Below are 14,981 nucleotides of genomic sequence, written 5' to 3'. Positions count from 1 at the left end.
ATGGAGTGTCTTCATACTGTTCTGGTATCAAATTGGAGAGACTAACCCAATCTCTAGCAAATCCAGCCAGAAGGAAAGAAAAGGGCAGGACAAATATAATTTATACTAGCACATAAATAGCTAATCCAAACATTAACATCAATCTAGCCCCTCCTCCCTCACTGGCGGCAACGGCAAAGGGCCCAACTCATTCCTACCCGCAAGATACGACCTTGCATACTTCGCTGCGACCAACGGCAACACCTTAGAATTAGCACGCCCATTGAACGCGTCCCAGAGGTGCTTGAACTCCGGCCGAACATTCTTCTTAAGCCTATTCGGAGATTTATCCTTCAAGCAAGCAATCATATTCAAGCACATTTTGTCGAGATGTTCTTCGTGATTAAGATACCGACACAGAAGGAAGAACACAGCATCCGTGAACGAGTCTGGATTCAAAATTTTCACAGCGTAAAGTGTGCCCCAGGGCCCAGAGCCATTATAGGGCTCGCCGCGCGGCGGGATGCGTTCTGCGTCGGTCGAGAGGATCAAATGCGGGTGTGGATTCTCACTTCCCGGGGCGTTTGCAATGGCGAGGTCTTCCTTAGTTATACCGAACTCTTCATCGCTCATCCACCAGAGAGTCTGTGACTTGCGGTGTAGAGAGAGGAGATAGTCTGCGCCATTGATATGGAAATGTGCTTCGGCGATACCGTGCCAGCGGGCATATGCCCAGCAGTGTCCGGCATACCCTGACTCGGGGTCAAGTACGGGTTTCGAGCCTAGCTCCGGCCTCAATTCCCTGGCCCTGGCTAGTTCTCGTTCTTTGATGACGGGGTCGCCGCGGTCAATTTTCAACTCAGCGCAGTTGGGCCTGTTGCAGGGCTGGTCGAATCCAGCGGTGACGAGGTGCTTGATTGCGTCTGCAATTTGGCCGTCTAGGATGGCCATGTCGACCTCTCCGGGGGGTTTCTCCTCTCCGATTGTGTCGAGGGCTTGCCAGCCAATGGCGACGTATTTGATTCTGGCCTCGTCGAGGAGGTAGGCCGTGTTGGTTGTTAAGAGCCTTGCAGTGTTGGGCATCATGATAATCAGGTCGTCTTGAAATCACTAGGAGGAATGGGGCAGGCGGGAGAAAGGGTCTCAAGGCAGGTCCATGTTAATTGGCTCTTCTTTTTATACTCTTATTTCCCTTGTGAATAAAGTCTATTCAAGGTGGTGAATAGAGAAAAACAAAGGTGTTTTGAGCTGCGATAGTATATACTCCCTTTATGCTTATCTTGGAAAGGGAGTGAAGTGAATTGTCAGGTCACTGTTGGATGAGATTCTACAAATGCAGGCAGTTCTCAATCAGGAAGGAGCCCAGGGCTCAAACGTGGACTACGCTCCATCAGTAGTATCTCATCCTCTCAACAAAACATCATCAGTTCATCGCTGAGTCTCAGCAGAGTGTCAAGGACTCTCCGCACGTTTGGTAGAGAATCGCCGGTCACAACGAGCTCCCGTCATCCCACCCTTCCCATATATAATCTATCCTGGACCCTCTGTATTTGCCTTCGACTCGCCTACAAGCCCTACACGCCAGGGCCGTGTCTCAATTTAATGGAATATATTCCGAGCCTGCTAGGATGAATCCGTACTAGGCTCTCTCCAGTGATTAGGCATTTTACCACAGGATCCATGATTCTGTCCATATATCCGCTCATTATATACCGTCGGTACGGATGATGACATTTTAGGATCAGAATTCACTTTCAACAAATTTTGGCAGCAACAGAGTGGCTGGAGAACCCTGGTAGCTGCCTATTAGTCTGATTGCAGCGCGGAAATCATTGTAAAACCCATTGTATTTTGCAGCTTCTTGCAACTTCACAGGCTAGATCGAATATCTTTGCGTCACCTTGTATGGGGCGGGGGCCATATGAACATCCTTTTTGTTTGTTATAGTACATACGACCACAGGGTGTGGAAAACAGGGCTTCCCGTCCGCTCAGCCGTACTTAAGCCACACGCCGGCTGGTTAGTAGTATGGTGGGTGACCACATGCGAATCCCAGCTGTTGTATGTTTTTGCTTTTTTATTAAACCTTTTTTTTTATTTTTATTTTTTTTGCTCTTCGATTGTCGAAACTCAACCAATCATATAGGCAACGGTCAGGCTCGGGCTGTATCATCGCTTTGCGTAGAGATGCAAAGGGGGTGTTTGATACCTTAGAGATCCGGCAGTTGTTTGTTGATTTAGGGCTTATGCAAAATCTATCTCATTGGAGCTGGTGGCGGCCAACGTTTAGCCTTGCACTTTTTTTATAATTGGAAATTGCACTATAACAGGAATGGGTCTTTGTTTTTTCTGGAGAACACCGTTGTGGAGCGTGGGCGAAGGGCAGAATTGGATGTTTGGGATAAGCCACCTATAGGCAGTTATATCCCCGGAGCTGTTTCCGATTCGATACGAGCAATAATTACGAAGGATACTAAGAAAAAGTTTCAATTGCAATGCAAGACAATGCCATGCAATCAATCCATTTCATTTCAGCCATGCAAATCAGGCATGGGAAACCAGTGGTAGAGAAGTAAGCGTAGTCTAGCCTAGCCGACGAGCAGCCAGGCCATGCAAATGCATGAGTCAACAACAAAAATCAACATCACATCAAACCCGACCTTGAAGGAAAAGAAACAACATGACTCGATACACCACATATAATCAAACCAAACCTAGCCAGGTAAATGTATCTATGTACAAACAATGCAATGTACCGAACTGCAATCCGACACGAAGAACATGGACGTAAACAAACAGGTAGAGGGAGAGACGATGAATGACGACGTGGATATCAAGAAAAGCGGACCAGGCTGTATTATTGGAATAAATTGAGGAAGGAGGGACGCGGAATGGAAGAAACGAAACTGTAGATGCAGTGAGATGTAAGAAAAGAAGCGCTGAGAGCGAAATGAGTTGTACACAAGTCATGCCAAGTCGAGCAGTACCGCGCAGGGCGAGATGAGGTTGAGGGAGTGAGTGAGTGGGTGTTCCGGCCCGATTATGGCTGGGAGGGGTTTTCTTCTTCTTCTCTTTTTTTTTTTTTTTTTGAGGGTGGTGCTGAAAACTAAGATGCCTAGCAGCGAGCTTAGTTGCATCATAGAGGTTAAGGAGGGTCCAGGCTATCGATCGGCATTGAGGTTCAGCCAGCTCATATCCGAGTTGACGTTATTTCGTGGGAGCGGTTGGCCATCAGGAATGAGAATACTGGAGCCTCGAGTGTTGGTGCGAGCCGAGTCATGCTTTCTGTAGTCAACGGTCGAGGGAGTAGCTGTAGAAGGGACGGCTGTGGAAGGAAGTTCCCGCGTGCTGCCATGCGGGTTGTAAAAGCTCCTGCTGTAGGCACTGCTTGGGGGACGACCGAGCCAGCTGTGTTCACGGATAGGGTTGTACCGCTCCGGGTCCTCCTCTGAGACTATGCTGGCAGAGTCGGCGCTGGAGATTCTGGCTGACTGGCCCTCAGCGATCACGATCTGCCTGCCGTCTACGACGGATGTCGCGAATCCTGCTGTCGGGCTGCCACTGTTGACCCGCCCTAATGGCGTGGGCTGGTGTAAGAAGTTTGTGTCCAGAGGAGGAAGGGAGTTGGTATTGTTATTTCCGGGCCATATGGTGGCTTTTGAATCACGCGTCGAGTCGAATGGCGACTGCATGCCAACCAGAGTTGGGGTTGTGTGGTTGTCCTGGAAGTATTTACCCCAGCCTTCATCGGTTGTGCGGTCACCGGGGCGTACAGGAGACGCGCCTGCCTCAATGGCTTTATCATCGCCGTCGCTGGACTGGATGTTGTTGAGGGGACTAGGTCGTGCGGGCTGGGACTTTTGCATGTGCTGTGGAAGAGAGCCAGCGGGCTTGGGGGACTTTTCGTCTCCCATATTTCCTGAGAAGATGGCCAACGAATCTACAGATGCAGCCGCTCTCGGTGCCGGACTCTCGGCCATGGGGTAGGCTGAGCGGGCCAGGGGCTCTACACCCTGGTCCTGAAAGCTCAGCCGATCCTTGTCCAAGCCACCCGCCTGTCTCATCTTCTCCTTCTTCCTCTTGATGTAGAATAGTATAAGCACGAGGATGATGGCAACACCTGCGAGACTTCCCAAAACAGCACCAAGAATCACGCCAACTTTATCGTTACTTGAACCGCCGCCGCCGCCTACTGGCTCTGATGGTGTCGAGGATTCCGATGTAGTGGGTGAAGGTTGTGAGGACGATGTGGGAGATATTGATGCAAGGATCTCTTGTTCGGTTTTGTCACCATAGAACAGTTTGGTTGAATCCACCCAGCTGTTCGAGGTTTGGTTGAAGATGGACAGAGAATCGGTACCGCCACCGCCTGATAAAACCACAAGTTGGTCATCAGAGTCGTAACTCTGGGCCAGTGAGGCTCCCTCTGCGGTTTTGGTAGGTGCAAGAGAATCATCATACTTCGGCATATCGTCGGCGGCTCTCTTCCGTTTCTTGGAGGAATCGGATTGCTTTGACCTGAATACCTGCTCAACTGTGACTGGCGAAGCGTCGGTATCGAAAGTCTGCAGTATCTTTTCTCCATTGGATCTAGTGAGAAGGGCAGTCTTCGTCTCCGGCAACTCTGACGTCAAGTTTTGCTCGCCTAGGTTCCAATGTCCATCACCTTTGGACCAAAACTGCGTCCTGGTTTCAGTAGTATCACCTCCGAATAAGACAGCTGTTTTATCGTCCCAGGCAAAAAGCGCGGGCAAAATCGCAGGGGACTTTCCAGTTATAGAGTTAAGAATGTAATCCGGCCCGGTCGTTATAGAAAACGAGTCGGCCGACTTCTGCTCTGAGTCTGTCGTACTGCCACCATATACCATGATCGTGGAAATCGATTCCAGGTAGACAGCGCTGTGGGATGTCCGGTTGACGAGATTGGCTTGATCGAAGGAAATAGACTTCCACTTCCCATTTTTGAAAGTGTATCGTTGGAGAGCCGGCGTCTTTGACTTTTTTGACTTTGACGATGTCCCTCCAACTACATAAAGTGCTTTTTGGCGCTCGTTGCCATCGACACCACCTACAACACAAGCGGCATCCGAGACTAGCTCAGCTCCATCCGTGGAAGGTTCGGTCCATGTGCCGTTGAACTTGAGAGGAATAGCGGCGAAACCGTTTTCGGAGTACGTGTAAAGAGTGTTTTCATGAATCACGGAGCAATGTCCCTCTAACCTTACCGGGGGCTCGGGCACAAGCATGTTGCTCAATGATTGCAAATATTGTCTTCGAAGATGCCAGCCGAAGATGGGACCTGGTGGGTAACCAGCCACCCGAAACGAATATGGTCGGGGATAGGAAGTAAAGGAAGAGAGAGAACGGAAGGTGACTGCCAGAGTCCTATCTCATGGTATCGAGGGGGGTGTAGTAAAGGGCCGTCTCCAGGAACGAGGATGACACTCGATTGAGTTACAAGACGGGTTTACAGAGCAAACGTCGGCTGGAATGCTGGCAGGGAAAAGAGATCGACGGTTCGATAGCCCAAGACGGAGCGAAGGAAAAGAAATCAAAAAGAAAGGCGACCTGGTGGCTGTCAATCGGCGAATTTTCAGGGGCTGGTGGAAAAGTAGGTCATAGGGCGACCGATGCACGATGTCAAACCGGCAGGGAGAGTAAAACGAGGGACAACAGACCACAAGGGTCAGAGAAAACGCGAAAACAGGAAACGAGAGAAAGAGACAAGAAAGGGTTGAGGGTGAGGATGAGGAGAGGAGAGGGCGACGGAAGACTCCGAGTCAGGGGAGGCAGACTCTCGCAAGAATCAGAGTGGGAAGCCAAATTAATTAATTTGCATTCATTGTATGGGCGAACACCGGGTTGGTGAAACAACGGGCCGACAGCTTGGACCAACAAGTGAGAAGTTTCTTACCTGCCGGGAGTCTGGACTTGATATCGTTCACGTCGTGAATGAAATTGAAGATGAATTGATTAAAATAGAGTGAAGGGCAGAAATCCAACAGAGTGGTGAGGTTGGAGACTGAGCGACCAGCACGGGGAGATCGACGGGGGGCGAGAGGATGAAACCACACCACAACTCACACTAAGGGACAAGAGTGAGGAGAACACAGAACACACTACGGAGTACTACGCTGACAGAACCGCCGTCCAGAAAATCAGAGCTGAACACGACTTGACTCAGGCGGACAGTGGACAGCTTCATCCATCGACGTCAGGCACGGGATGATATCAAACCTGTTTGTTTAGGCGATCCTTAGTTCCTTACAGCATCGGCAAGGAGCCCTTGAGCCAGGGATCGTTCAGGGGTAGAAGTCAGTTCATCCCACTCGACCCATGGTTGGCCCTGACGGCGCACATTTTCTCTACAGAGCAGGTGCGCAGTGCGTTGATACGTTAAAGCAGGCAGATCCAATTTCTGAGAGCACAGAATTTTCAGCAGCTGCAAAGACATCACCGGCACTCAGCTTATCACGGCGTGCAACGGTTTCCCGTTCCTGCAGATGGCTGTGAGTGGTTTTCCTGGCCTGCCACTCACAGCGCCCGAGCCCGCGACCTGATCGTCGGTCGGGCCTCCAGCTCACGAGTGCATTGTTCTTGTAATGTGATTGGCTGAGGGTCTCGGCTTTCACAGGTGGCTCTCTGACCAGTGGCAGTGAGGGCCGAGGACTGAGGAGCGACAAATGACGACAGTCCGTCCCTGTCTTCGGCTGTTCCTGAATTGCGGGGTACCCTTCTACGTGGAACGTGACGGATTCCGTTGAGTATCTATTAGATTGTTCTTGATCATGATATACATATGCATCGCGACCATCGCGACGAACTCCCAACTCTTCCTTACTGCCCGCTTGCCGACCCCTGCTTCCATTGGTGCGCCATCCGCAGCAGCTTTGAAAGGTTCGCTGCCGACTGGTCGTCCGCCGGGAATACGTAGTCCATGTATTCTTCGTACCGGTCGTCGTCCAACTTGCGTCGCTTCTTGACGCGTCGTGGCATCTGTTTCTCGATCTTGTCAATATCCTCTGGCGATCCATGTGTGTGTTCAAACGACCGCCACGCGTTGAGCAGTTCCACTCGCTGGACATATGTTAGTATTTCATTCCCGTAAGTATCAAGGCGACGATGACATACCTCTTCCTTGAGTTCCTTCTCCTTGAATACATTGTGTGCTCGCTCGAAGACGGCTCTCGCTCGGCTCTTTGCCTCGTCGCTGATCGGTCGCTCTTCTTCTTCCTCTTCCTCTTCCTCCTCGTCCGGCACGTTGATTTCGAACCGGGCGTAGTTGATCCACACCTTGACGTGGTCGGTCTTCTGCAGAAGGCGTTCATACAATTGCCGCACACGCTCGTATTCGCCTTCGTAATCCTCAAAGTCGATGTAGGACTTCCAAACAAGCTCTGGCATATCCAGGGTGGGTTGTTCAATTCCAAGTTCGTAGATGGCTCGTGCACGGTCGCTATCATCTAGGCCCCGTTCCAGTTCTGCGTACTGGATCCAAGACTGGCCGTTAGATGGGTTCCATTCGATTTGCTTCTCGTACAGTGTCCGGCACCGTACGAACTCAAACAATTGACGTTCCAGTTCGACATAACCACGGAAAAGTTTGTCCTTCGGGCACATGCCAAGCGCTTGACCTAGAGTCTTGCGAGCCGCTTGGAGGTTCAGCTGTCGCACTTCGAACTGTGCCTTCATAAGCCAGACTTTGGCAAATGTGAATTTCTTGTGAGGTATGAGTTTCAGGCATTCTGTATAGACCTGGCGAGCCCGATCGATGTCTTTGGCCTCCATCTCCTCCCAAATAGCATAGAATATCCACAGATAGATATATCGCCTCCAGTGTCGCTTCTCTTGAGAGGGAGGAATTTGTGCAATCGCCCGTTCGTAGACATCCCGCACTCGCTCCGGATCACCTGAAGTTTCCTCCAAGCGCGCAAAGTCAAACCAGATATCGTAATTGCGTGGGTTTTCCTTTAGCTGCTCCTCGTACTGGACTCGGCGCTTTGAGAGAATGACATTCTCAACGCCGTCGCGGTCACCATATTGTTTCTCGAATGTGGTGTACGCCTTGTGGAGGGTAATAGATTTTGAACGCGGTAGTCGGTCAAGTGCGTACTTGAAGATGGCCCGAGCGCGCTCGTATTCCTTGAGCTTCGCTTCGAACTTGGCGTAGGCAATGAATAGCTTCTCATCCATAAAATCTTCGCCTAATGTCTCCACGGCCACTCCGTATACCTCTCTCACTAAGTCGCTGGTGCCGTTCTCCTCCTCAAACCGAGCCCATTTGATCCAATTCCTGGGCTCTGGGTGCACAATCGTAAATCGCTGGAAAATCGCCCGCGCTCTCTCGAACTCATTGTATCTCTTCTCCAGCTTGATATACGCACTCCAAGCACCCTCATCCGGCTCCCATGACATCCATCGCTCAAACACTTGCCGCGTTCCAGGAATATTTCCCAGAGTCTCTTCCATATAGACATATTTGTACCAGAGCTTATCGACCCGGGGCAAAATCGTAACTGCCCGATCGAGCAGGTTCCTCGCGTGGTTGATATTTCGATTTCGCATTTCCGACTCGATATACCGAATCCAAAGCGGCACATGGGTCGCTGTGACGTCCAGCGCCCGTTCAAAGATGGATCGCGCGCGTCGAAATTCTTTCTGCTCCAACTCCCAGGCGGCGTACCGCATCCAGTTGTTCATGTTAATTCGGTTCCGCCGCACATAGTCCTCAAAATCCTTTCTCTTGCGACCCTGGTATTCATGCAGTTCTTCCAAGTCCGCAAATCGCTGAGTCGGCGCCTGCAGCGAGTCTTCCTGCCGGTCCACTGCCTCGCGGAGCAGCTGCTCCGCTGAGATCTGGACCGGGGCAGCGGCCTTGTTTTTGACCCTGGGAGGACCGCGCGATGCCTCCATTTTAGCGGGGAGATGGTTTAAAAAGAAAAGCCGCGTGGATGGTTGAGTGGTGACGATTGTATGCCCGACTGCCTAGCTACCGAAAATGCAAAAAGCTGCGCTGGCGGCTCGCGTCGCCACCCGGACTCTGATAGCTCGGATGACTCAGCAGTTGCTCCAACGGCGGCAAGTTTTATGATGAAATTCACACCCTCAAAGAAATACTCTATAAACTTGCGTTAACTGCAGTCGTTGCAGTCGGTCGAGTCAACATGTCTACCGCCGAGGAACTATTGAGGGATTTCGAAGACGATGAGGATTTCGAGGGCGCTGAGGGCGTTGAAGATGCTGAGACTATCGAGGAAGACCAGGACGAAGAGCAGCTTCTTCAAGAACCCGCTAACAAAGAGGTCACGAACGAGTTCGACATCGCGATGTCGACCGCAGATGAACTAACACGCCTCCACAAATCACTACGCGATCATTATTCTATCAGATTTCCTGAACTCGAAACTCTTGTCACGAACTCTATCGACTATGCGAAAACCGTCGCTATTCTCAAAAATGGTCCGCTCAAGGATATCAAAGCGCTATCCAACTCCGCGGACAATATGGTTGGGGTGCCTCTGAAATCGATTCTGGATGGTCCCACTTTGATGGTTGTTGCGGTGGAAGGTACTACTACTCGAGGGCGCGAGATGACGGAGCAGGAGTTGAAGAATGTGCTGGATACTTGCGAGAGGATCCTGAAGCTGGACCAAGAACGGGCTGCGCTTACACAGAGTATTCAGTCCCGTATGAGTCAGATTGCACCTAATTTGGCAGCGCTTATCGGACCGGAAACCGCAGCTCAGTTCCTCAACCAGTCGGGAGGGTTACGCGAGCTTGCTAAGATTCCGGCGTGCAACTTGGGCGCGCAAGGTTCGAAGAGAAAAGAAGGCTTAGGGTTCGCTACGAATATTGGTATCAGATCACAGGGGTTCCTCTACCATTCGGAACTCATTCAAGACATCCCGAACGACCTCAAGAAGCAGGCGATTCGCATTGTCTCCGCCAAAATGGTTCTTGCTACTCGAGCCGACGTCTCAAATTATAGTCCAGATGGCTCACTGGGAGAGGACCTGAAGGAACAGTGTTTCCGACGTCTGGAGAAACTGACCGAGCCTCCTCCCAACTCTGGGACCAAGGCGCTTCCTGCGCCGGATGATAAACCTTCAAGAAAACGAGGTGGTAGAAGGGCGCGAAAGGCCAAGGAAGCTGTCGCAATGACTGAGCTTCGCAAGGCGCAGAATCGCGTCGCGTTCGGCAAGGAGGAAGCTGAAATCGGGTATGGTGCTGGAGAAGGAACTGTCGGTCTTGGTATGATGGGTCAGCAGGATGACGGGCGCATCCGAGCAACCCAGATCGATCAAAGGACGAGGGCAAGACTAAGCAAATCCAACAAGGGATGGGGCGCAGCGACACCGGCCAGTGGAACTGCTTCATCTCTACGCACATTCGGTCAGGGTCCCAGTGGGACGGCGAGCGTCTTGCAAGCGAAGGGTCTCCGATCTTCAGGTATTGGGACTTCATTTGGTGGTGCAGGCGGTACAGCCAGTACTATCGCTTTCACACCGGTACAGGGACTTGAACTAGTCGACCCCAAGGCGCAAGCCGAGCTCAGTCGCAAGCGCAAGGCGGAGGAAGACCGGTGGTTCAAATCAGGCACGTTCACCCAAGTCGGTGGGCAGAGCAGCAATCCGTCTCAGGAGGCAAATGGGGGGTTCAAAGTGCCTGCCTTACCCAACAAGAAAGTCGATACTGGTGCAGGAAAAATGGGGCCTCCGCCGCCCCCTTCGAAGTAGTACTAGCTCTTTTAACCATTTTTCATCGTTTCCATTCGGGATGCGAGCATTTCACGGCGTTTCGAGAGTGAGGGTTCTGGGCTCACATGATACCATCAATAATGTATGATAAGCTAAAATTTTTAAGATATTCCACTATCCATCCCAGAATCTCAGTAAACTCATAATAACTGCCTGTGGAACCCCGCAGACTAAATTACATCCCCAGGGCCCCGGATACCACTCACTGAACCGGCGTTACGCAGCCTGCGATCTACACACTCCGAACTCTGAGGGGCGAGGAGTAGGACCCCTGCAAAGCCACCAAGCCCAGATCTTGACTACTTGAGGCAGTAGTAGTACTAAAATACGGTGTGAGGTTGCAACAATTTTTGTCACCGTAACAGTAATATTAGGCCCAGGATGGGCGTGAATTGTGAATCCAACGGTGATGTTCTTTCTCAGGGCGAGCTCGTCATCGCATTGCGTGCTTCGGGTGGAATCTTCTGCTATGCTGTGACTTTGGGACTGCAATTGACTCACCCTTAATTGCTGTATAAATTTGAGTCGACTCTTGATTCCTCTCTTCTTTTCGTTCATTCTATTTTTCGGCCTTTTTTTTGCTTTTTTTTTTTCCTTCCGGGGCGTACATTGAGGCGTTGTTGGGCGAGCGTGCAACTGTTCCGGTTCAATCCGATAGAACATATAATACAATATAGAATGGCCTCTGCAGCTATAGCAGTGGCGGCAGACAGCGCGGTCAGCCCCTCGGCCTTACCAGCAGTACCACCAACAATACCCCTAGAGACTTACGATGAGTCCAGGTCCGCGGCCAGATCCTCAAAAGACAAAGGAACCAACACCAACCACATCATCTCATCCCCTTACACAACCGCAGAGCACCTGCTGGATCTCTCAACCCTCGACGCCGCAAACCAATTCCTAGCACAAGCCCTAACAACACTCACGCCCATCCGGCCAGACTACGCGACAGCGCCCTATGTCGAATCCTTCAATTGGAACTCTGTCTTCGAGACCCTGCACGATATCGCAGCGAAACAAGGAGGAAAGCCCTGGACACGGCGCAGCTTCTACGTAGTTGCATTCCGGTCAGTTCTGTGCGCAGATGCGGACCCTGATCGATTACATTTGCTCGATGAGCGATCTCACGCGGAGGCTGTGGCGAGTGGCGGGCTGCTGAAGTATTGGTTTGGGAGCAAGAATGAGAAGAGGGAGAATCTTGCTACTTGTATGTTCATCTTATGTTGTCCCGTCGGTCCGCTTGATATTGCTTGATATCTATTGGTGGGATTGGTTGGAAATGGTACGGTGCTAACTCGTGGCGCGCATTAGGTGTATGGAGGAGTCGAGAAGACGCACGAGCTGGCGGGATTGGGCCGTGGCATGCGCAGGCGCGTGGGGCAGCGAAGACGATGTATGAGCGGATTGAGTTCACGACTTTGGAGCTCGTGGTGGGCGAGAAAGCTGGGGACTGGGAGTTCAAAGAGTGGATGCATTAAATCAGTTATCAATCGAGATGGTTTTTTGACGTGCGGGCGTGCTGGGCGTCTTGAGTCTATGGTGTTCTGGCTCGGTTTGGTATCTCGGGAGCCTCGATATTTTAGTGCCTTGAGGAGTAATTTTACTTGAAGAGGAAGATTACTTGAAATGGAACATTACGTTAAATGGGATCATGGGGTAGGCTTTAAATGGGAATCTTTCCCGTCCGCCTGGAGCTCGAACTTCTTTATGGAATCTTTCCACGCAGGTGGTCGGAAAATCGCCCACTCACAGTGGATGCTTTTGCGATACAGCTCGCAGCAGTGAATCCACTGGGTCCAGCAGGGCTTGAGGATTGGAGAAGGCGGGGTAATTAAGCCCGGGGTGTGACGGACTAGTCGAAAAAAGTAGAAGAGAAGATGTTCTTGGTATTCAGCCCAGAAGACTTATTTAACCGGCCACTGTTTCTTCAGGTATTCTCGAACCCAATATCTTATACTCTTCCATACCTAGGTAATAACATCACAACCATGCCAGGAGTTCTGACGGAAACCCTCGCCGTCAACGACGGGCCCCTCACCTCCGAGAACGCCGCCCTCCTCCGACCCTCAGATCCATCGCTCCCCATCGAAGAGCTCCGCAAACGCTACGACGAAGATGGCTACCTCTTCCTCAAACAGGTTCTCCCTCGCGAAGATGTCCTAGAAACCCGCCGCCAGTACTTTTCCTACCTCGCACCCACCGAAGTCCTTAAAGAAGGCTCCGACCCCGTCGAAGGCATCTTCAACCCCACCAAAGATCCAGAGCATTACCCCGGCATTGGGGCCGGTGCTGTTGGTGGGAACGGGAGACCCGGCGGCGAGAAGGCAGCTGAGTTCGTGGACCGCGCCATAGAGGCCCACTATAAGGACTGGTATGTTGACAAGCTGTGCCATCATCCCGCGTTGTATGACTTCGTGGCCAAGTTTAGTGGGTGGGGGAAAGATACTTTGACTTTTCAACGCACGTTGTTGAGGAATAATACCCCCGGAACGAAGCCCATTGGAGTGCATTATGACCAGATCTTCTTAAGATATGGCGAGCCCACGAGCGTGACGGCTTGGGTTCCTATCGGCGATGTTAAGTTAAATGGGGGTGGATTGATTTATCTCGAGGATGGTATGGATCAATTAAACCCTTTCCTCCAGTTTAATTTTCCAGGTTGCTAACTCGTATCTAGGTGACTCCGTCGGACTCAAGATCGAGGAAGAGTTCACCACGAAAGCCAAGAGTGCCGGCTTGACAGAAGAGGAAGCCCGCTCTGCGTTCAATTCGAACATGATGGCGACTGGGTTACTGTCAGAATTCCCATCAGATTTTGCTAAGCAGCACAATCGGCGTTGGCTAGCTTCTGCATATGAAGCCGGGGATGTCGTCCTGCACAAGCCTCATGCGGTATGCTTGAATCAATTGATTGTATACTGTGCTTGACTGATGGCGACTGATAGATCCATGCTTCAACTATTAATAATGATCCAGAGGGAATTATCCGCCTGGCTACGGATTTGAGATTCTGCGACTCGTCGAAGCCTTATGATAAGGTATGTCAAGCCAGCCATCGGCATCTTATATCGATTCTAACACTTCACAGAGATGGATGAATGCGTATCGTTTTGGCGATGGTGTCTAAACGGGGGACTATATATAACTGACAAATATCGCTTTCTAATACAATTTTTCCCTGCAAGTCATTCAACCTGGCCCAAATAAACAAGTCTGCTCGATCTTTTTCAGACGGCGATGTACTCTGAAGGGCGGTATAGGTGCCTAGATGAGCTCGGAATTGCCAGCCACAGCTTTAGATGAGACGATTGAAGGATTCTACTACGGATTATCTATCGTATACCGCTGGATAATAGATTGTCTGTACACTCAATAATGGGGAATGTTTTGTTTTTTTCGATATGTTTAACCAGGTATATATATTCCGGGCCATGCCTTTTTCTACAAAACCTTGAAAAACCCGACAGTCAAAATATGAAATAGTGATCCCCAAAAAGAGCCATATTGACAACAGCCTACGATATCTTTCTTGGGCCTCATACTCACTCAGTATTGTTGCGATCTTATCCGGTACCTTTGCAGCTAGTGCCCCGCCACGACTAAGCTGCTAGAGGCTTATGATAGAATATCCGAGACTAACCGGAGGCAAAAGTCCGATGTCCAAATTGGCAGACCATTCACGTTCAGATGTATTCTAGCCCAGTCTGAGCAAGGTCCGATCCTCGGGGCTGCTGCGGTCGTCTGTGTTCCTCGAGGTTGATGCTTATAGACTGCTGCGTTGGATGCTCATTACCGCCGAATGTGGGGCTTGGTTGGCAGCATCGAAATACCCCGAATACAGCTGAGCCGGAATATCTTGAACAGTAGCCCATTTAACCATTGTAATAGACCTATTCCAACGCCTTGGACACGGAAGACCTTCGAGATTGGCAACAATGAGAGGGTCTGCTCATGGACAGCGAAGAAGCTTGATCTCCTCCCCGGCAACGCTCCAAGCGCTCCACCCGCCGTCCACTGTATAGATAACAAGTCAGGACATACCATTCACTATACAGCCAACACTCCCTCTATTCTCTTAGGAACTGTCTAAATTTGGAGAATACTTATGGTCCTTTACAATAATACCGCCAGGATCAGGATAAACATCAACAAGAGCGGTGTTGATAGGCTGAGTAAGTCCGACCGCCCCATATTTAGACAGCCCCGCCGCAAGAACTGGACAACCCAACCGACCCCCCGGCCGCT

The 14,981-nt window shown here is 50.8% G+C and overlaps 7 protein-coding genes across 7 annotated transcripts; 3 read left to right on the top strand and 4 right to left on the bottom strand.

Annotated features, from left to right (window-relative positions):
- Nucleotides 1-138: 138 nt before the first annotated feature.
- ASPSYDRAFT_63252 (uncharacterized protein) lies at nucleotides 139-1,334 on the bottom strand (the record flags this gene model as incomplete). The annotated part of the gene is made up of 1 exon (XM_040850228.1): nucleotides 139-1,334. Exon 1 carries the CDS (start codon nucleotides 1,063-1,065, stop codon nucleotides 139-141), a length of 927 nt encoding a protein of 308 aa, XP_040707221.1. The 5' UTR covers nucleotides 1,066-1,334.
- A 1,806-nt stretch (nucleotides 1,335-3,140) lies between these two features.
- On the bottom strand, nucleotides 3,141-5,225 carry ASPSYDRAFT_83479 (uncharacterized protein; the record flags this gene model as incomplete). Its single annotated transcript, XM_040851229.1, has 1 exon — nucleotides 3,141-5,225. The coding sequence occupies one exon, from the start codon at nucleotides 5,223-5,225 to the stop codon at nucleotides 3,141-3,143; it is 2,085 nt and encodes a 694-aa protein (XP_040707220.1).
- Nucleotides 5,226-6,816: 1,591 nt separating this feature from the next.
- Nucleotides 6,817-8,892, bottom strand: clf1 (putative cell cycle control protein (Cwf4); the record flags this gene model as incomplete). The annotated part of the gene is made up of 2 exons (XM_040841262.1): nucleotides 6,817-7,056; nucleotides 7,111-8,892. The coding sequence occupies 2 exons, from the start codon at nucleotides 8,890-8,892 to the stop codon at nucleotides 6,817-6,819; spliced, it is 2,022 nt and encodes a 673-aa protein (XP_040707219.1).
- A 105-nt stretch (nucleotides 8,893-8,997) lies between these two features.
- ASPSYDRAFT_37956 (U4/U6-U5 snRNP complex subunit PRP31) lies at nucleotides 8,998-10,867 on the top strand. The gene has a single exon (XM_040845605.1). The coding sequence runs from the start codon at nucleotides 9,144-9,146 to the stop codon at nucleotides 10,713-10,715; it is 1,572 nt and encodes a 523-aa protein (XP_040707218.1). The 5' UTR covers nucleotides 8,998-9,143; the 3' UTR covers nucleotides 10,716-10,867.
- On the bottom strand, nucleotides 10,834-11,779 carry ASPSYDRAFT_230009 (uncharacterized protein). Its single transcript, XM_040844118.1, has 2 exons — nucleotides 11,508-11,779; nucleotides 10,834-11,427 (listed from the first exon to the last, which is right to left on the bottom strand). Exons 1-2 carry the CDS (start codon nucleotides 11,567-11,569, stop codon nucleotides 10,953-10,955), a joined length of 537 nt encoding a protein of 178 aa, XP_040707217.1. The 5' UTR covers nucleotides 11,570-11,779; the 3' UTR covers nucleotides 10,834-10,952.
- Nucleotides 11,559-12,214, top strand: ASPSYDRAFT_97595 (uncharacterized protein; the record flags this gene model as incomplete). Its single annotated transcript, XM_040853243.1, has 2 exons — nucleotides 11,559-11,943; nucleotides 12,048-12,214. Coding segments are annotated over 2 exons (552 nt in total), but the record flags the coding sequence as incomplete, so codon positions are not given.
- Nucleotides 12,215-12,724: 510 nt separating this feature from the next.
- ASPSYDRAFT_25487 (uncharacterized protein) lies at nucleotides 12,725-13,863 on the top strand (the record flags this gene model as incomplete). The annotated part of the gene is made up of 4 exons (XM_040844168.1): nucleotides 12,725-13,352; nucleotides 13,414-13,628; nucleotides 13,682-13,774; nucleotides 13,825-13,863. The coding sequence occupies 4 exons, from the start codon at nucleotides 12,725-12,727 to the stop codon at nucleotides 13,861-13,863; spliced, it is 975 nt and encodes a 324-aa protein (XP_040707215.1).
- Nucleotides 13,864-14,981: the final 1,118 nt, after the last annotated feature.

Source organism: Aspergillus sydowii (assembly GCF_001890705.1).
Source record: "Aspergillus sydowii CBS 593.65 unplaced genomic scaffold ASPSYscaffold_1, whole genome shotgun sequence".
Taxonomy (NCBI): domain Eukaryota; kingdom Fungi; phylum Ascomycota; class Eurotiomycetes; order Eurotiales; family Aspergillaceae; genus Aspergillus; species Aspergillus sydowii.
Note: the sequence above shows the minus strand (reverse complement) of the source record. Positions and strands in the feature narration are given on the sequence as shown.